This window comes from Pseudopipra pipra, chromosome 17 (genome assembly GCF_036250125.1).
Source record: "Pseudopipra pipra isolate bDixPip1 chromosome 17, bDixPip1.hap1, whole genome shotgun sequence".
Lineage (NCBI taxonomy): Eukaryota > Metazoa > Chordata > Aves > Passeriformes > Pipridae > Pseudopipra > Pseudopipra pipra.
The window spans coordinates 4,527,621-4,548,494 of NC_087565.1; the positions used below are offsets into that span (position 1 = coordinate 4,527,621).

Consider the following 20,874-nt stretch of genomic DNA (forward strand, 5'->3'; position numbering starts at 1 on the left):
TAACAGCTGGAAGGCTGATCTTGCATTCACCATACCAGCTTGATAGTCAGGAAACTGTTTCAGTTCCCCATTTCTGTAAAGGTTTCTTGGCTGGCTATGAAAGCCCCAATCTTTAAAAAATATTTATCCATCTAACTCATAAAGGAGTACCTTTGTGGGTCTGAAGTTCAGACCCTCATGGTCCCAGATTTTTCCTGCCCTCCACGTAGCAACAAGAAAATTACTGTGGATTCTGGGGTATTTGAGTGCTGTAACAGAGAAAGGGGGATATCACTCTTCTGTCTTTCTACTGCTTTGACCTCTTAGCTATAAACTCAGGTGCATTTCAGCCACTCAGGTTCTTTTTATCAAGGCAGGGTAGCAAGGAACAAAGCAATATAACACCAAAAATACTTTAGTAAAGTCCAAGCATCCACTTCCTCGATCTACAACAGACATTCTCGTACACTGCATGTTTCTACCTATACGTGTGAATCATCATGTAGCAGGCATGTGTGTTTGGGTCCTGTAAATATTTTTTCCTGCCTGGCTGTATTCCAGGGTGCAAGGAGTCTCTTTCCAGGTGGCAGGTCTGGTCTGGGCTGGTTGGACTGCCAGCCTCTCCTCCTTATTGCCCTGTCAGCATCCCCACAGTGCAGCATTATTCAGCGCTTTCACACAGCGCAGCGCCCTGGCAGTCACCCATGGCTTCCTGCTGCTTGTCACGTAGAGTTTGGATGGGTGATGGAGCTCGTGGTGGCAGTAATAACCCAGAGAGCCATAAAATAAACCTAGAGTGGAGACCGAGACCACCCCCACAGTTTGCTCTGTCAGTCACAACATTTGTGGTTTCCAGCTCCATGGAGTTAATACCAAACTGTTTTCCCTTTCTGTTCTTCTTTGTGGGCCTGACGTGCTTCCTCTGCTTTCCTTAAATTACATTGCAACACCACACTCAGGGATCTGGCCTCCCTGTGCCCATCCTGGCAGTCCCAGCAGTGGCTTTCATATGCAGAGCCCTTACATGGAATAGTGGGAACCAACAGGTGACAACTGACCTGGTGCTTTGCCTTTCCCGTTGCAGGCTACCGCTACAATGACCTGGTGTCCCCTCACTACCTGAACATGATTGCCAACCTGTCAGGCTGCTCTGCCCACCGTCGCACGCCGAACTGCTCCGACATCTGCTTCCACAAGAAGTACAGGACCCACGACGGCTCTTGCAACAACCTCCAGCACCCAATGTGGGGTGCGTCTCTCACAGCCTTCCAGAGGCTCCTCAAACCCGCCTACCAGAATGGATTTAACCTCCCCCGAGGGTTTTCCTTGGCAGAAGATGCCAGGGATCTGCCCCTTCCTCTACCTCGCCTCGTCTCCACTGCCATGATCGGGACTGAGACCATCACCCCCGATGACCAGTTCACACACATGCTCATGCAGTGGGGCCAGTTTCTGGACCACGACATGGACCAGACGGTGGCAGCCATCAGCATGTCCCGCTTCTCGGACGGAGCACCTTGCAGTGAGGTGTGCAGCAATGACCCGCCGTGCTTCTCCGTCATGGTCCCCGCCAACGACCCCCGCGTGAGGAACGGGCGCTGCATGTTCTTCGTGCGCTCGAGCCCGGTGTGTGGCAGCGGGATGACCTCCCTGCTGATGAACTCTGTCTATGCCAGAGAGCAGATCAACCACTTGACGTCTTACATCGATGCCTCCAACGTTTACGGCAGCACGGAGCAGGAGTCGCGGGAGCTGCGGGATCTGAGCAGCCAGAGCGGGCTGCTGAAGCGTGGGCAGGTTGTGCCAAGCTCGGGGAAGCATCTCCTTCCCTTTGCTGTGGGGCCACCCACGGAATGCATGAGAGATGAGAACGAGAGCCCCGTGCCGTGCTTCCTGGCAGGAGACCACCGTGCCAACGAGCAGCTGGGTCTCACGGCCATGCACACGCTGTGGTTCAGGGAGCACAACCGCATCGCCACGGAGCTGGCCGCCCTCAATCCCCACTGGGACGGGGACCTCCTGTACCACGAGGCACGGAAGATTGTGGGTGCCCAGATGCAGCACATCACCTATGCCCAGTGGCTGCCCAAGGTCCTTGGGGAGGCTGGGATGAAGATGCTGGGTGAGTACAAAGGCTACAACCCCAATGTCAATGCGGGGATTCTCAACGCCTTTGCCACCGCTGCCTTCCGCTTCGGGCACACCTTGATCAACCCCATCCTGTACCGGCTGAACGAAACCTTCCAGCCCATCCAACAAGGCCACATCCCCCTGCACAAGGCCTTCTTCTCCCCTTTCAGGATCACGCAGGAGGGGGGGATTGACCCCCTCCTCCGTGGGCTGTTTGGGGTTCCTGGGAAAATGCGGGTCCCCTCTGAACTCCTCAACATGGAGCTGACGGAGAAACTCTTCTCCATGGCACACTCTGTCTCCCTGGACTTGGCTGCTATCAACATCCAGAGAGGGCGAGACCACGGCATCCCACCCTACAACGACTTCAGGGTCTTCTGCAACCTTTCATCTGCACAGGAATTTGAGGACCTCCGAAATGAGATAAAGAACTTGGAGATCAGAGAAAAGCTCAGGAGGTACTGTAGCTTGGATGTGGAAGCATCAAAATGACTGGAGATCAGTCAGTGAAAAGTTTTTGCTCCTCCCAGGACACCCATGGACTAACCTTCCCAGATATTGCCACCCACAGATGTTAAGATAGGGTAATAGCTGTGATTTAACAATGGGGTAAGACAAATGAGGTCTCTCCAAGTGATCAGTCTGGTTCTGGGTGGAATGTTGTCAGGCACTGCTGTGGTGTAGTTTGGGAGCAGATTGAGCCTTGGAGCTATTTTCCAGTCAGACTAAACCGTGTCCTATCTGTCCTGGTTGCCTCTTTCCAAGGCAGGCCTTTATCCCATTGTCTTTCAGATAAAACCCTTATAAATATTGTCCAGAGGAGTTCCTGGCATACAAATTCCTATGTTGGTATCAGATTTATATTATCTCCACTCTTTGATAGACTTTTAACTTTTTTTTTTTTTAATATCTGTTATTGTGCAGTTTATATGGAACTGCCAAAAATATTGACCTGTTTCCAGCGCTGATGGTGGAGGATCTTGTCCCTGGGACCAGAGTTGGACCAACACTGATGTGCCTGTTAACAACGCAGTTCAGAAGGCTGAGGGATGGAGACAGGTATTGCCACTGGAGTCATCCCAAATTCTTTGGTATTCTGTGTCGGGGGTTTCGCTCCCTAAAGGGAGAAGCAGAATCTGTAATTTTTTTATTATTTATTGTGTTGTGATATGAAGAACAGTTTAGTGCATTTGCAAAAGGACTTGTCACAGTTACTGTCAAGGTGTTCATTCTTGATTTAATGATTCTCATTCCACTGAAAAACGCTGCGCATCATTGAGGATGTGTCCAATATCTCATGAAAATGCTAGCAAATGTCTGCAGGAGCTTCTTTGTAATTCCTGTTTGCTGTTTGTGTGAATGAGACACGTCTTTGCCTGGTCATGCACTAAGGGCAGGAGCACGGGGAAGTTTGTGGGTTCAGAAAAGGCCTTCTGTGTCTGCAGCCACCTGACACCAGAGCAGGAGCTTCTCTTGAGATGGGTCATGCTGCAACACAGATGTCAGGGAACTCTTTTTCCTCTCTCAGCCTCCCTCCCTCCCTCCCTCTTCTCCGACTCCTGAGTCACGGTGTGATTACAACCCACTGCAGATTTTGGTATGAGAATCCCGGAGTCTTCACGCCGGCGCAGCTGACTCAGATCAGACAGACATCCCTTGCTCGTGTCATCTGTGACAACAGTGACCACATCCAGCAGCTGCAGAGGGATGTCTTCCGGGTGGCATCGTACCTGCAGGGCATGGTCAGCTGTGAGGAGATCCCTGCCGTGGACCTCCGCTTGTGGCAGGACTGTTGTGAGGGTAAGGAGCTGGCTGTTCTAGCACCAGCTGACACGGGGGTTGCTCTGGGTGGCATTTGTCACATGCCATCAGCTGGTGGGAAATTGCAGCTGATTTCCTGCTACACCGGGAGAACCTTTTGTCAGCAAATGGGTGCAAATAGAATATAGGATAGAATAGGAATGGAATAGAATAGAATTAAAATGGAACGGAACAGAACAGAACAGAATAGAATACAACAGAACAGAACAGAATAGAACAGAATAGAATAGAATAGAATAGAATAGAATAGAATAGAATAGAATAGAATAGAATAGAATAGAATAGAATAGAATAGAATAGAATAGAATAGAATAGAATATTTCAGTTGTAAGGGGACTTACAACAATCATCCAGTGCAACTGCCTGACCAATTCAGGGCTGACCAAAAGTTAAAGCAAATTATTAAGGGCATTGTCCAAATGCCTCTTAAACCCTGAGTGGCTTGTGGCATTGGCCACCTCTCTAGGAAACCTGTTAACTTCACTGAACCTGACTGAAGGTCCACCTAGCTGTGGGCTTCTGTCTCTGGCTGGGGGAGACCCAGAAGCAGGTATGGAGGTCCCTACCACATGCCACTTCACAGATTCATTTGTGAGTCTAAAACTCCTCCATTAAACCACAGATCCTGCCACGGTCCTTTTGTTCTGTATTTTGGGTGCAGATGTCCAGCTGAGACATGGGAATCCCTGCACACCTTTGTTGCCTCCTTCCCTTCAGCCTGAGAGATGTGTCAAGGGTGGATGGTACAGGGGGGCAGCTCTGCCTTGTGTTCTGCTTTAAACACAAGTGCTCACTGCAGACTTTCCCTTCCTTCCCAAGACTGCCAGACACGAGGGCAATTCAGAGCTCTTTCTCAGCGGTTCCGAAGGAAGAGGTCTCCTGGCTTCAGCTACCCAGAGGAAAACCCTGCCAAGCACAAGCCTACCTTCCCCAGGTGTAGTATCACCACTTTTATCTCCATTTTATGAAACATAAGAAAAGGTTTTAATAACTCAGTCCATTCAGGCCTATGAAACTGGCACTCTGCAGAGGTCTGGAGGTCAGGGGTGTATCAGTAGCTGGGTGCTGAGCTTGTCCAGTCCTCCAACGTTTCAGTGCAGACCTCAGCTCTGATGTGTAAATACCTGGGCTGTTTGAGGCAGAATGATTTTCTCAGCCAGGAAGCTGCTGTTTGCATAATCCCTTTCACTTTTTACCCCTGACCCCAGAAACGAGGTGCCTTCCCCAAGCCCTTCCTCCAGAGAGAACCTCGAGTCCCTTGTGGCTGAACTGGAGAAGACAGTTGCTTCCCTACGGAAACAGGTAAAACTTGGTGCCCCGATCTTTATCTTAACATGGAGTGATCTCAGGAGCAAGATTTACCTATTTGCTGTGGGCAGCCCCTGTGACTTCTTGTGTCCTTCAGAGCCAAGAGCAACCAACCCATCAGAGGGGGACTAGTGGCAGGTACAGAAGAGGTGGGATAGGGAGAGAAGAGATGAAGCTGAACTCTGTGAGCTCAGACCTCTACAGCTGTAGGGTAAAATGCAAATGGAACCTTGGTGAAGAAAATTTGAGCCAGCATTTTTTTCTTGTATTTGGGACAAGTTAAAGATTGTCTCTGCAGTGGTGCAGACTCCTTGTATTTGGGACAGGTTAAAGATTATCTGTGCAGTGGTGCAGACTCCTTGTATTTGGGACAGGTTAAAGGTTATCTGTGCAGTGGTGCAGACTCCTTGTATTTGGGACAGGTTAAAGGTTATCTGTGCAGTGGTGCAGACTCCTCTTTGAGCTGCTGCTTTCTCATCCCCAGGTGAACGCACTAGAGAGCCAGCTGAGGTGGCAGCACAGGAACACCAGCACACAGGGACAGGTCAAGAAAACTGGAGACAAAAGGAGAAAAAGATGACCATGTTGCCTCTTTGAATAAGGTCAGTGTGTTTGTTCTGGGCTGGGGTCAATGTGGATTTGCTGAGCGTGCAATGGGACACCTCAGCAGTGTTCACATGCAGGAGAGGATGTTTCAGAAAGGAATGGAGCAATGTGGTGATGAATGGGACATGAAGTAATAGGCTTAAGTGCAGCAGGTTAGACAGTCATTTCTGCTGGTAATGATTAGTGACTCACGGGAATGAGTTGTCTGGGGACGTGGTGGCGTATCCATTCCTGGAGGTCTTTTAAGAACTGGTTTGGCAAAGATGGGGAAAGACATAAGTATAGGATGGACCAGGTGGGATGGGTGAGGTCTCTTGGGCCTCTTCTCCTGGGACTCTGGGTAGGTTTCTTCTAACAACACTTAATATCATAACCCCAAATCCAACAGCCTCCAAAGGACCTTTGTGGGGAGAGATATCACACAGCTCAGTGATGGAGTAGATGGACTGGTTCCTCCCCAGGGTAACAAGGACATCTGGGAAGATGGAGCAATCCATCATTTGCTTACATATTGGCAGAGATTTCCCCCTCACCATCTGAGTCACTGTGCACTTTGCTTCTGGAGGCCCCAGTCCCATGTTTGCTCAGCCCCAGCCAGGGCAGCACAACTGTGAGGTGTGTGTGTGTAAAGTCCCTGTCAGCACTGCCAGCCTGGGGACTCCAGCTGCTGCTCAGCAGTGGCAGGGTCCTGGCAGGGAGCTGCCAGACCTCTGCTCCAGGCGTTCAGGGGCACGGAGAGCACAGCCTGAGCTCCCTTATCCCGCTTTCCATGGAGATCCCTACAGCCTTGAGAGAGAGGGTGAACAGCTTGCTGGCACCTGCCAGTCTGGAGAAGGTGGTTAATGGTTTTTATGTGTTGCAAATGATTACTGCAGGGACAGGAGCAGGGAAGATAAGCAGTAAGTGCTGCTCTGCCAGGCAGTCTGTACTAGAAGGAGCATCCTCTGGAAGTTCGATGACAGGATGGGGCAAGCAAAGGCTGGCCTGTGCTGATAATCTCAGCAGAAAGCAGAAGGAGAAGCCTAGAGGCTAGCCACAGTTTTCCAGCATAATTAGGTGTGTTGGTCCCTATAGATTTTCCAGTCAGTGATTCTGCTTTACAAGTGTGACATAGAGTGAAGTGTGACATATGAGTTGGCTTTTCCTTGCTATCATTTCAGATCCTTGAAAAGCACTCTAGGGTTTACGGGGTCCCTGAAAAGTATTACTGTGGGTTTAAAGGGTTTTCCTGCTGCAGTCCTACATGCTCCAGACCAGCCAGGCACTGCACAAACAGCTCTCTCTGCCTCCAGCTGCCTCCCACAGAGCTTTTCTGCTTTCTTGTGCCATTTCAGGTGCCCTGTGACCTGCACTCCTGCTCTCCACCAACCACTCCAACCCACTCCTATAGGGCTCAGAAAGCCACCACAAGACCCCACGAAGCTCTGCCTCCTCTCACACCTCCTGTGCCACTCCCCATCCCAGGACCACTGTACTTTTGCCTGTATTGAACCCTCTGCACTGACTGTCCACGAGCCCCTCAGCCCCTGGATCCTTCCTGCCTTTGCCAGCCTCCTGGGGATGGGCTCTGCCCTGGATAGTGACAGCCCAGAGTCTGCCAAGATGCCTCTTTCTTCCACAGCCCCCAGGGGAATGGAGACTAATTGAAGTTGCTTTAGTGCCCCTTTTCTGCTCCTCTTCCCACGCACCACTGTCGTCACCCACCACATGTCTGAAAATTCCTATGGGCACCCAACTGAACCAATTTATTAAGAGGCAAAACCTTCCTCAAACACACTGTGGTGTCAGGAAACTTCTGGAGAAATCAGGAAAAAAGAAAAGATAAATAAACAGGAAGCCCAAACCCCCATCCATCTTCTGATGCCATCAGAAAGACCAAGTGGAACCTCAGGACTGGGTTTGGACTGGGCTTGCAGTCCCTGCCAGCGGTGAGGAAGTGACCCAAAGCCCAGGGAAGTCTTCTGGATGGTTGGATGCTTCATGACAGGGTGCCAGGCATGGTGTGGCTGCCCACAATCACCCTCTGTGCTTTGCCAGTCATTGGTGACAAGTGGCACATCCTTGGTTACGTGACCCCTCGAGTGACCTACTGTTACATGTCCAATGTCCAAAAGCATTTTCCTCAGCATGACCTGCATTCCCCAGCTCTCTGCCCCTTTCAGAGTTTAATTGGAATTATGCTTCTCTTCCTTTTTTTTCCTTCCCAAAAGGCTCTTTGCTGGAAGATGTATTTCAAGTGTAAACGTAACAGGACCTGGAACAGAACCTCAGCTAATTAGATGTAATGGGCGCTCTCATTAGTGGAGGGGAGCTGCTGGTTTCTGTCAATTAGGCTGGCAGGACACGCTGTAGTGTTTGACACATGGGTGAATGCAAAGTGCTGTTTGTGTTTATGGCTCCCAGGTGCTCTGCAACCAAACCAGGACTGTGCAGCCAGATCTACAGCACACGTCTTCTGGTTTCATTGCTCTTTGGAGGTGCTTTTTAGTGGTGCTAGAACTCAAGTCCCTGTGTATCCACCACAGCCCCAAATCTGTGGACAGATTGGTTTTTAATACCTCCTTGTAAGCTGGTCACAGGGACTTGAAGATAAAATACTTGATCCATCAGATATCTGTGCCTTCCTTATCTTTCTCACTTTTCCTGTGTCCTCCCACCTGCCTTCCCACAGCACGAGGACCAGAAACTTCTATGAACGTACTTTTTCTTCTTTATTTTTTTTTTAATTTTATTTTTAGGTGTTTTATAGTACCAAAGGGGATTTAAAGCAGCAGGAATGCTCCTGGAACTTAAGGGGAAAATAAAAAGAAGATACTAGAAAGTGGTCGTGATTTATCATCTCTTTTGTGGCGTGGGACTGAGCCATGCATGTGTGCCCTGTGCAGACAGAGGTTTGCAGGGATGAGTCTGTGTTGTGCATGTCTGGTAGGTTCAGCTCAGAGGCAGTATTTAGTCCTCAGGGATGTTTGTCATTTTGAAGTACTCTTTCATTTAGGTGCAAATCAACATCCAAAGCCTTGCGTGTTATAAATCAGCTGCACTTGTCTATCACTTGTACCACTAGAGAATCTAATCTGGCAAAGGTCAATAAAGGTAAATCAGTCTCCAGTCTCCTGCACACCAGAAGTCCTCTTTCTAAACACTAAGGCATAGACATTCCGTGCTGGATCTTATCAGCAATGCATAACCAACAGCCCATTTTGCTCCTGATGGAGCGTGACATGAGGAGCAGACTTGTCACAAGTGCTGCAGAAGGACAGCAGAGGGGATGTCCCTTCCCTTTGGGTTGCAAGTCCTTCTGTGCTCCATCCTCAGTTCCCTTCCTAATGCTTAGGTGGGAAAAATGCACAGAAACATTACACATCCCTGTGTGGCACTGAGGGCAAGGCATTTTTGCAGGTTGTTTGGCCATTATGGGACACCCAGGATGCAGGACACAGCAGATCTAGAGCTTCTGTCCCAGAGATGGGTTCAGCTAGTTCCTCATACACCACCCAGTTGCAGTCTGCAGCCCAGACCCCTAAAATTAACTTCTTGTATTTCTTTTTGAGCAGCCTCTTTCAAATCCCAACTACACACCCAAAATGAGCTACCCAGACCAACTGCAAGAAGAGTAGGATCAAAATAATGGTCTCAGAGCCAGGAGTGGATTTACCAGGCACAAAACTCCCACTAATTAGATGGAACAGTTAGATGACAAAGTTCAGGCAGGGGTTGGGGGGTTGCAGTTGGGATTTCTCACCAGAGCAGTGATGTTCAGGTTGCTTCAGGAAGATGTGAGGGGGGAATCTGTCCTTTGGCTGCTGGCTGTGGTTGGAGCATGTCAGTGTCTGAGTGTGACCAGGTCTGGGGGAGGGTGGGTGTGCTGACACATCTGGAGCTGGGGGTTGTGTGCCAGGGCTCAGCTCTGGATGCCTTGCAGGTGCCTGAGGCTGATCCAACCCCTGCATCAGGCAAGGACCTTCTGAGACTGGACAGGACCCACCTCTGGTGGAGGCTGAGCGAGCAGCAGATCCCAGTGGAACTGGGAAGGGGATTCCCTAGAGGTCTTGTGCAAGGGGGAATTAGTGGGAGGAGGCAAATATTTTAGTGTGGTAACGCTGGGAGGTCATTGTAGACCGAACGAAGAAAGGATCCTGTGTTATAAACCCCACAATATCCACCCAGGAAATATCCAAACACTTCAGATCTCTTCTGAAGTTATTTCCTTAATTCTGTTTTAACTCCCGCACGTTTGCGGATGCAATTATTGTCCTATGGAAAAAAGAAAATATCCTCCCACACAAGTGAGATGAAGAATATTAGCTGAAGTCAGCCACTTGTGACAAGAGCTGCTTGAAGAACAGAGAGCTGTGTTTATGGTGCTCTGGTAACAAGCAAAGAGCACACTTTAAAATAATTAATAGATAAAACAACAGCCGTTCTCCTTCTTCGAGAGCGGCGAGCCCTGCTCCAGCTGTGCCCGTCTCCCAGATGTGCCCGTGGGTCTGAGCGTGGGACTCCCGCCTGCAGACTCATCCCGCCTGCAGACTCGTCTCACCAGATGAACCAGTTTCACTTTCAGAAATAGGAAGTTCGCCGGGAAGGGCCGGCGAGCGCCCAGACGCGTGCGAAGAACGCGGGGCGGCAGGATGAGCTGCCCGGCCGGCAGCATGAGCCCGGGATCACCCCTTCCTCCGGCCCCCCGAAGCGCGGTGGCATAGCCCACCGCACCCACCGCATCACCGGGGATGGAGCAGTTTGTCAGGAAGCGCTTGAGCTTCCTGACATCCTTCTGGAACAAGCTCCGTCCCCGTGCCGTGACGGAGAGCTGCTCCCTGGGGTATCTTGGTTCTGATTCCGTTTCGCTGCACTCGGAGCCGAACTCCATTTCCTTCATCCCCAAGTCTTCTCTCTGTATCGCTTTATACGCTTTCACAGCCCGGAGCTCCGAGGAGCTGAGCGTAAGCGCAGGGGACAAACTGCGTGTCCTCAGAGAAGAGGGGGAGTATGTGTTAGCCCGGCGGCTGCTGGGGGAGCCGGCCATGGGCTACGTCCCTGCTGCCTACGTGGCCAACCTCAGCCAGGGCACCTCAGCTCACCGCCCGTAAGTATCCGATGCTCTGGATCCCTAGGGGGATGGGGCTGGACCTGGGTAGCACATCCCTGTGCAGGGAAAGGCAGCGCTCATTCTCTGCAGCGATGGGGACAAAGAGCTCCTCGTCCCCTGCTTTTGCCATCAGTGGTGCTGGGACTGAGTGGGGATCTACCTTGCCCTGGGCATCCCGGTCCTGGAACTCCTGCAGCTCGTGGTAGTGGGGTGGAGAGGTATTCGGCACAGCAAGCGAGATTTGGGGGATGTGCCAAGGGGAAGAGGTGCCGGTGCCCCTTCCCGGCCGCATCACCCTCGCACAGGATGGGGTGTTTCTGGGCTGGGATGCGGTGTGGTGGTGGGCACAGGTTGCAGCTATGGTGCCAAATAAACAGGCTCCTACTTGCTCCGGCTGCTCTCCCTCTTGTCCTGCATTAAAGGGGAGGCAGCAGGGAGGGAGGGAGGGAGTGAGCTGGGAAAACTTGTACCTGAGCCCTGCCAGCTCCAAAGGGCTCGGGAGCATGGGAGGAAGCAGTTTCGGTTGGTACGAGCCAGGAAGCCCAGAGATGTGTAGGGCCAAGATGTAGTGCTGCTGCTGCTGCCATCTGGCTCCTGCTTATCCGGAGCTGGGGGCTGCCTCCCTGTCGGTGCCTCTCCCAGCCGACACGGAGCTCGGGGTGATGTCTCAGCCTTCTGTCAGCTGGGGAAAGCCCAGGCTCATCGTTGCATAAGGCAGCCTGGTCCCGACACGTCGGGCAAAGCGCCCCGAGACACTGCTGTTCCCTCTGCTCCTGGCCCTGAGTCACGCCGAGTGCCGGGGAGCGCAGGGCTGGGGCGGGTGTGTCCCTGGAGACCCCTGCGCTGGCCCTGTGCTGTGTGAGTGGGAGTGAAAGAGAGGAGCGGGAGAAGCCTGGGAAGGGTCCCCAATGCGATGAGGCAATGCTGGCAGCCGGTGGGATGGGAGAGACCTTCCCTGCGTGAGCTTTGAGGGGACAGTTGGACAGGCTACAGCGGAGCGTGTGTGTTTGCGTGCACATGTATGTGTTTGTGTGCACATGTATGTGTTTGTGTGCACGTGTGTGTGTGTTTGTGTGCACGTGTGTGTGCACCAGCCGTGCACAGCTGGTGCCCAGCCCCGTCCCGAGGACAGGGGTGAGGAGGATGCCGAGGCTGGGAGGGTGGATGGCAGTAACGAGCACACAGACTCCGCGGAGCCGCAGGTCGGAGCTGGGTGGTAATTTGTTCAGCTGCTGTAACCCCATCACATATAATTTCCTGCACGGCTTCTCAGACGCTGGCGATCCCAGCTAATGACGAAACCTTCAGCTCCTCACGTCTTGGTTGCCTTAGGCTGGATGGGGTTCCACACGCTCCCGTGCATCCCGCTGCATCGGGACGCAACCAGCCAACCTGCCTTTCCTTGATGGGGAGTCAGTGATGAATCTCAGTGCTGTGACACATCAGAGGGGTTTGGCTGGTTCTCCCATCCTCCCCCCAGCTTGGTGCTGTGAAGTCCCCAACCAGCACTACCAGATGTTTTTACTGATGCCATTTCCTCATGGGCTTAGAGCTGTTTCTGTCTATAAACCACAGGTCAAGAAGTGCAAAGTGATCCTGTGCCTGCAAGTGTTGCTCTCGTGGCAGGACACAGGTATAACCCCACCAGAGCATCCTGCACACAGCACCAGGTGGTTGTTGCTTCATTCACCACAGGCTGTCGGCCGAGGTGCTGCACTGAGCCACGGGCATAAACCTCCTGGGTTTGGGATGGGGCTGAGACCTGGACAGCTCAATACAGTGGTGTTCAGACACTGATGGAGGAAATGCCCCATCCCTGGCAGTGTTCAAAGCCAGGTGAGATGGGGCATTGAGCAACCTGGTCTAGTGGAAGGCGTCCCTGTCCATGGCAAGAGGGGTGGAGTGAGATGAGTTTTAAGGTCCCTTCCAACCCAAACCATTCTTGGATTCTCTGATTCTATGAAATGTGAGCTGCAAGAAACTGCAGCAAGTGCCTGCAGAACCCACTCAATGAAACAGCCCTGATGCAGGCAGCCACATTTACAGGTTCTAAGACATGGACTGGCTGCTGTGCCACTGGCTTGGTGGCTGCAAGGATGAGCAAAAAGTGGGATCCCAGGAGCTGCTCCCCCTCCCTGGCTCAGAAGGTGCAGGATGCCCCGATATGGATGCAGCTCCATCCATGCACCATCCCGTTACACTGCACTGACCCCTCTGCTCTGCTCCCCAGCTGGTACTTCAGCAGGATTAGCCGAAACGAAGCGGAACAGCTCCTCCTCTCGCCTCCCAACCAGCACGGCTCCTTCCTTGTCCGGGACAGTGAGAGCAGCAAGGGCGAATACTCTCTCTCAGGTGACTTTGTGGCAATTATCCAGAGAAAATTAGCACAGGGAAAGGAACCAGTTCCCTAAGGCAGCTCGTGGCTTGGTCAGCACGGGGTGAAAAACAAGGGAATAAGTTCAAAGCACTTTTCAGCACCTTACTGAAGTGAACCAGCTGCTTTCTGAGAGCACAAAGCTAACAGAGAAGGGCTGGATTGCAGAATTACTGCGGTAAAGGAAAGTGCGTGGCTCCTGTCTGGGGTAGGAAAGCTGTAAACATTTCCCTGTGACTTAATGATGGTGTCATGGCACTAACTCCCAGGATTTCATTCCAACAACTTTTGTCATCTGAGGTTGTTTAAAAATATGCTGCCACTCCAGATTATCAGGGCCTGGGCTGCACAGACCAAAATCTGAATTCAGAGGGGTTTGGACCAGGCAGTGCTGTTACAGTCTGGTCCTATCCACATAAAAGCAATCCTGAGAAATTCATGGCAAACCCCCACCCCATCATTGGTCCCTGGGTTGTGGGAGTCCCAGCTACCACTGGTTTATCCACCTTGAGCAGCTCTGCTGCTCTCTGAGCAGGCCATTTCCACAGGAAATAATCCCTAATAAAAAAAGTCACCTCTGTGGTCCAAAGGAGCCCAGCTCACCCACTACCAGGAGTCCTCTGAGCCAGGAGTTGGGAAGAGAAGGGATGTGGGGATTGGGATATAACACTCCAGGGGCAAGTTGTGTTGCTTCAGGCTAATTAAAAGACTGGGTGTCTGGAAAGGAGAGAGGGTGAAGTCAGCAGGAAGGTGGGAAGGAGCTGTTGATTGCATGAGTTGAGTTTTCCCCAACCTGGGCTTCCCCACAGTGCGCAACCACACCAAGGTCAGCCACTTCCGAATCTGCAAGAGCCCCAGGGGCAGCCTCTACATCCAGAAGGGACACCCCTTCCCCAACATGGAGGAGCTCCTCGCCTTCTACATGGAGCACTGGAAGGTCATCCAGAGCCCTTTGCTGCAGCCCTGCAGCCCTGCGGTGCGTACGCCAGTGGCACGGAGCAGCCCGGCTCCCAGGGATGAGCAGGATGGAAAAAAGGAAGGAAAGACTAAGGAAAATAGAAATAATTACTCTATCCATTTGGGATTTGAGCTTTATTAAACTAAATTTAAAGCCCACCTTTAGTGTCGCTGCCAGCATCACCTTTTATCAGCCACGCCAAGGCTGGGCATGGCATTTCTATGGATTTTTGACTGGGAAAAATTAACAGAATCTTCTGAAATGTCTTCTCCATCTCAAAGACTAGAAACCAAGTTGTTACAAATCCCTTCAATACTGATTCTGGAAATACCTGTGCTTCCAATTTTTTCCTGAAAATATAAGACCTACGCATTGCTTTTATATAGTTTTCATACCAATTAGTGTGACACTCATAAATCTAATTACAGTATTAATCCCAAATTGCCAAATCATTTCCTGATTAGAATTCCATCCACTGATTATGACTTAGAAATAGCAATTAAACATGTGAATAATCCAAGAGTGAAACTGAAAGGTGTAGTATAAAAGAAATGCCTAAAGAGCTGAAGTCTAAATCAGACATATTATGCAATAATATTAATTTAATTATTTTTATTTATTTGTGTCCATTTGGCAGACCCCCCCTGAGAGGGATGGCTGGGAGCGCCCGCGCTGGGAGTTCACCCTGCGGAGGAAGCTGGGAGAGGGCTACTTCGGAGAGGTGTGGGAAGGGCTGTGGAGGAACACGGTGCCAGTGGCCATCAAAATCATAAAAGGTACGTGGAGAATCAGATGTTAACAGCAGCCAGCTGGGTCTGTCCTTCACTGCCACATCAGTCACACTCTTTTGTTTCCTCATCCTCTTGGTCACTGTGACTGTTTAATCAGGCAAATTATGGTAGGACCTGGCAAGGAGCCGCTGGACTGTTTCTGTGGGCAGACCTAAGCTTGGGCTGCATTGCTATAAAATGGCTGCAGTCAGCGGGTTTGGGATCATGTCAAGTCAAATGGGTTTGTGACAATGGGATGCAATGCCCCGTGGAAAACGTCTCTTGGCTGTTTGGGTCTGAGACACAGTTTGTGCAGACATAAGCTTTGAAGGCAGGGGTGGGCTGCAGGGAGGAAAAAGGTCCTTATCCAAGTTGGAGGTGCTGAGGTGCCAACAACCACATGAGAAAGGAGCTCACAGTAGCCGTGTTGGCTTTCTCACTCAGCTGACATGAAAGCAGAAGACTTCACCAAGGAGATTCAGAACCTGAAGCGCCTGAGGCATGAGAAGCTGATCCAGCTGCACGCTGTCTGCTCGCTGGATGAGCCCGTGTACATCATCACCGAGCTCATGCGCAAAGGCAACCTCCACAGCTACCTCAACAGTGAGTACTGTGCCAGCGCCACGGGGAGAGGGCTCCTGGGGCACTGCTGGTCTGGGGGTGCTTTCTGTGCCCTGTGAATCTGAATGGGGACCCTAAGAGAGCACCAGTCTGGTTTTGGTCATTTTCAGATTAGTGGTAACACAGATCAATCCATGGGCACTTGATGGAGACGGTCTTGGGTGACCCCAAGACCCAAAAACATGGTCTGGTGTCCATGTGGGCTGGGTCCATATCAGCCCCTGGGAGCCCAAGAATGCTAGTAGGGACCTTCATTTCTCCTTCTTTACCCACCCATGGTCTGCCTGCTCCCACCAGTGCACACAAATCCTACTGCTGTGCTTGGGCAACTCCACCTTCTTTGGGAATGAAATGGCCAAACCTCCCCATGGGTTTGTTCATGTGCAGAGCTCATAAGAGGCCATGATCCACTCATCATCCTACCATCAGGTTATTTTTCTTGGCCTTTCTTTTCCTGATGCAGTAATCAGTCTTGAAAGGAAACAACTGCTCCCACTGAGACCTGTTTTTCTACTGGGTACACCTCCTCCCACCCACACTGGCCTCGTTTTTGGTTGGGGCTCCAGAAGCATTTGGTGCTGGAGGAGCTGGAGCTCACAGGCACAACAGGTTGAGAAGCCTGGTGGGAGATTTGCATGGCAGAAGGTCACCTTTAGCTTTGAATAAGCCATGAATATCTGCGTCTTCGTTGCAGCACGTGGTGACTTTCAGAGCTCCATTCCTGAGGAGCCCATGGCTGTGCTGAACTTCCCACACAGTGCCACCAGGACAGTTAGCCAGGACCTCCAATTCGAGGTTTTACATGCTCCCCTAGTCCCACATTGCTGGCACAGGGTCTCCCTCCAAACCAGAACACTCAGAACAGATGTTGGTAGATTGCCCCCAACTCTTGGATCATCTGGATTAATAGGTCCTGAAGGGAAGTCCCTGGGCACCTCCCACCTGCTCAACATTGCCTGCCAAGTGGCAGATGGGATGAGGTACCTGGAGGAGAAGCACATTGTCCACCGGGATCTGGCAGCCCGAAACATCCTGGTGGGAGAGGAACTCACCTGCAAAATTGCTGATTTTGGACTTGCCCGGCTCCTCAAGGTCAGTCCCATTACCCTGGGCCACCAAGCTGCCCCGTGCTGCAGCTCTTCCCTGCCATCCTCTTTCCCAATCTGCAGCTCCAGCAAAGCCCCAAAAGCAGTCTCTGTGTTGATCATCCCATCCCTCATGTCCCATCTCCCACTGCTTTTCAGGATGACATTTATTCCACCAGCAGCAGCACTAAAATCCCGGTGAAGTGGACAGCCCCAGAGGCAGCCAACTACCGCACCTACTCCCTCAAGTCCGATGTCTGGTCCTACGGGATTCTGCTCTATGAAGTCTTCACATATGGACAGATCCCGTATGAAGGTAGGGCTGCCAGCACACTCCTGTGCCCTCCATCCACGTGCTGGGCAGCTTGCCCATGGTCCCCAAGAGCCAATGTGTCATGAATTATTGTACTGTCCCTTCCACAAGGGATGTGGAAGCAGCTCCTGGGGCATGAGCAAGTTATTGCCCACTCTAGGCATGGTTTACAGGGGTTTGCCGTGGTTGTAGAGTGGGTGCAGGAGCTGGGGGAAGGAAGGTGGTATGGGCTGGAGGATCTCCCACATCCTTCAGGGCAATCTTCTCCTTCTTTGCAGGGATGACAAACCAAGAAACTGTACGGCAAATCACCAGGGGCTACCGCCTTCCCCGGCCCAGCTGCTGCCCTCCTGAGATCTACAGCATCATGCTGGAATGCTGGAGTGGGAACACGGAGGAGCGTCCCACCTTCCTGGCCCTGCGGGAGAAGCTGGGCTTCATCTACAGAAGGCTGCTCAGCTCCCTCTCCTGAGGGACCCCTTCCCACCATCCTTCCTGCACAAGACCCTCCAGGCCAGCTCTTGCCAAGAAGTTCCTTTCTGCTAGTTTGCCCTTTGACAGGGCTACAAGGAAAGCACATCCCCCCCAAAAACAGTCCATGGTCCCTCGCAGTCAGGATGCAGGGAGGTGGCAAAGGGAAAAGGCAATGAGTTGTGGAGAACTTGTTGCCAGCACTGGGCTGTGTAGCAGTCTGGAGAAGCCCCGTGGTAGCAGAGGCATCACCCAGAGTTTACATCTTCATTCAGCCAGTAGGGTGGGAGGTCCCTGCCACTCCCCACACCAACATGAAGGTTTGCAGTTCATGTTCAGCTGTGGCTCCCCTTGATTTTTCTTGTAGTGTGTGTCCAGTGTATTTATCAATAAATGTGTGTGCATCCATCTGTGGGAGTCCTCACAGGGCACTGCTGGATGCTCTGTCCATGCCACATTGCTCTGCTCCCTCCCAGGAATCATAGATTGATTTGGGATGGAAGGGATCTTCATGGTTCATCTTGTTCCAACCCCTCTGCCATGAGCAATGACACTTTCCACTAAACCAAGTTGCTCCAAGCCCCTTCCAAGCTGGATGTGAACACTTTCAGGGATGGGTTCAAGGAACCCATCAAGGATAGGTTCAAGGAAGCAATGGTTTGCAACCAGTCCCACTCTTGGAACCACAGATATAACCATTCTTTTGTCTCTTTGGACTCTGTTCATCCAGGTACACACTAAACCCCAGTGTGCCTCTGCCAGCCCTTTCCCAGCCAGTAGCCCTGCTTGCCCTGAGAACCCTGCACAGGCAGCTCCTCTCTGGGCTGCTCTGCTCTGGATCCTTGTCTCACTCACCATCGTGTGTTAATTCCAAGAAAAATATATGTTTGGGATAAATTATCTAATGTCTTCTTATCCCAGGTGCAGGCAGGGAAGGTAAAACTGCTTCACTCAAAAGAGAGTTTTACTCTTTACCCCACCCTTGGTGCAAAGCCAGGAGATGATCCCACCACCCCCAGCTCCTCACTGATCCCAGGGCACAGCATTATAGGGCAGCCTTGAGCCTCTGGTCCCTCCCAAGCCGGGGGAGCATTTGCTCCAGCCAAGTCCCTGTTGCCCATCCTGCCCATGCACACTCCCAGAGGCCAGGCTGTCCTTGGCAGCAGTGGAAGGACTCATGGAAAAGCAGCACTGGGAGCAATGCCAAGACTCCAGACTGGTGCAGGCAGCCTCTCCGGGGTGGCCTGAGTGAGGCTGCTTGAGCACTAACACACTCATGGCTCTGGTGGCAGGAGCACAAAGTGCTGTGTGGGTGAAAGGCAGCTGGCACTGAATTCCTCCTGATGAGCCTATTTTGCCTGTTTGCAGGTGGCTGCTGGGACTGAGCCAACAGCTGTGTTGGAATTTATAAAGTTAATAAAGTTTATGCAACACTCCCCACGCCTGGGCAGTGTCCGTGCTGTGTGGAACAGCGGAAACAAGTCTGGCTGTTAATTGAGCAAGTCTCAGTGCACAAGGGGCCTGGAAAGGGGAGGCAGGAATGTGGTTTAGGGGAGGGATGAATCCTGCTCTGCTCATGCTTCCGAGAGAGGGTGAGGCGGTTGCTGAGCCCACGGAACTGCAGCCGTGCCCTGGGAAGGCGGCAGCTCCCGGTTCGAGTGTTCCCAGGTGGGAAAAGCAACAGGTTGGGTTTGGACACGGTTGCAAGAGGAAACCCTAATTTGTACAAGGATTTTTCAGACTGATCAAACACTTGAGCAGAGAGAACACCTATGCACAGTCAGGTCCTGCAAGAAAATAAAGACCGAAGCTGTGTCTGGCAGGTGAGGAGTTCATGGCACACCGAGGAAGGGCAGGGACACCTGTGGCACAGGCACAGTGGGGCTGCTGCAGCATAGAATCATAGAAAGATTTGGGTTGGAAAGGACCTTCAAGACCACCTTATTCCAACCTTGTAGCCGTGGGCAGGAACACCTTCCACTAGACCAGGTTGCAGAAATAGGAAGACATTCAATTTGCAGGTCTGGTTGCCACCAGATGGAGCTCAAAAATAAGCAGAAGGAGAAGGGTGTGCATGGGGTGACGGGGTGCTGGGGCTGGCACAGGGCGATGGGGCTGGTGTGGGACACCGTGGTCCATGGTGGGATACCTGGAGAGGCCAGTGGGGCTGGCAGGGCTGCAGGCAGCCTCCTGCCTGCACCAGCTCATCAGACACATGGCTCCAAAACAGCTCACTCAGCTGCTGCAGTGACCTGATGGGGATGTGGAGCAGGGAAATGGGGGCATCATGACACAGTGCTGCCCACAGCAGCTTTTCTTTCCTCCTCCTCCTCCTCTGCTGCATGAAAAGCTGACCCATTACCTGGGTTTGCCCTCCAGCACAGTCTGCTGGGTTTTGGCATTTCTCCGAGTCATTATTTGCTTTCTAAAAGTAGACGGAGTTGGTGGGGGTGGGGGGGAGCCCAAATTTTCCCATCTGCTCCCAGGATCTCAGCCTGGGCAGGGCACTGCAGCTCCCCCCGAAACTGGATCAGGCTTTTCCTTAAATCCATTGCACAAAGGCAAGGATGGTGTGGCCCCAGTCTTTCATGGACCCCTCTGGAGTGGGCACTGCAAATCCTGCTGTTACAGCCATTCTGCTGCTTTGTTTGCAGCCTGGCATGTGCCCTGTTTGTGCATTCAAGGATTGGAGCCTTGACCCAATGGCATGTGGAAACAGTGTCAGGCTAATGCAAGGTCTTTGAGCTGCACAGCTCATTTCTATTTTTAAGATCCCACATCAGCCTTTGAAGGGTGAGGGGGAAGCAAAACTGTTGGGAGGAAAAAAGAAAACAACAAAACAACCCCAAGCAGCAAGAGGCAGGGAATGAAAGAAAATATTTCTCACCAGAGGCAACGAGGTGGTACAAGGGGCACTGCAAGGGATGAGAGTGAGCAGAAACCTGGGAGTTTTTTACCAAGTATGTGAGTTAATCAAAAGTCAAAACACCTCTGGGGGAGCAGAGGGGGGATGACAATCTCAGTGGAGTTGGTGCCATGGGAGATGGCATTGCCCCTCTGATAGCAGAAAAGAGACCGACACCCACAGCAGTGGAGATGGAAAGAGAACAAAAATAAACTTGCCTGGCTGTCAGATGCTTTTCCTAAATATGTCTGAATGCTGTGGAGGTGCAAGAAAGGCACTAAAAGCCTTTCAAGCCCAAGCAAACAAGGCAGTGCCAAAGGCTTTGCTCTCAGCAGTACCGTGAAGCTGCCTGAGAGCACATCTGGGGGGCTGTTCCTGTTTCTTCAGTCCCACCAGAAAAGGAGTTTGAGTCTGTGACACTTTACAGACATTCAGAAAAACACC

General features: G+C 51.7%; 2 protein-coding genes across 2 annotated transcripts in view; both read left to right on the plus strand.

The window, feature by feature from the left end:
• The window catches only part of LOC135423582 (peroxidasin homolog), a 45,499-nt gene extending 36,841 nt beyond the window's left edge, over positions 1-8,658 (plus strand). Inside the window, exons 17-23 of the mRNA XM_064673991.1 lie at positions 1,064-2,567; positions 3,034-3,168; positions 3,701-3,909; positions 4,750-4,864; positions 5,139-5,232; positions 5,723-5,840; positions 7,179-8,658. Coding sequence (XP_064530061.1) covers positions 1,064-2,567; positions 3,034-3,168; positions 3,701-3,909; positions 4,750-4,864; positions 5,139-5,232; positions 5,723-5,818 — 2,153 coding nt within the window. The 3' untranslated portion in view covers positions 5,819-5,840; positions 7,179-8,658. The remainder of the gene's footprint in view (positions 1-1,063; positions 2,568-3,033; positions 3,169-3,700; positions 3,910-4,749; positions 4,865-5,138; positions 5,233-5,722; positions 5,841-7,178) is intronic.
• A 144-nt stretch (positions 8,659-8,802) lies between these two features.
• On the plus strand, positions 8,803-18,965 carry LOC135423584 (tyrosine-protein kinase Srms-like). The gene is made up of 8 exons (XM_064673999.1): positions 8,803-10,930; positions 13,164-13,285; positions 14,117-14,283; positions 14,903-15,041; positions 15,480-15,638; positions 16,567-16,748; positions 16,901-17,057; positions 17,333-18,965. Exons 1-8 carry the CDS (start codon positions 10,575-10,577, stop codon positions 17,524-17,526), a joined length of 1,476 nt encoding a protein of 491 aa, XP_064530069.1. The 5' UTR covers positions 8,803-10,574; the 3' UTR covers positions 17,527-18,965.
• Positions 18,966-20,874: the final 1,909 nt, after the last annotated feature.

What these genes read in the sequence shown, in the direction of transcription:
- LOC135423584 (XM_064673999.1), top strand. Translation starts at nt 10,575, where the DNA reads ATGGAGCAGTTTGTCAGGAAGCGCTTGAGCTTCCTGACATCCTTCTGG. An exon ending in GACTTGCCCGGCTCCTCAAG is followed by an intron (nt 16,749 to 16,900) that starts GTCAGTCCCATT and finishes ACTGCTTTTCAG; the next exon opens with GATGACATTTATTCCACCAG. An exon ending in TGGACAGATCCCGTATGAAG is followed by an intron (nt 17,058 to 17,332) that starts GTAGGGCTGCCA and finishes CCTTCTTTGCAG; the next exon opens with GGATGACAAACCAAGAAACT.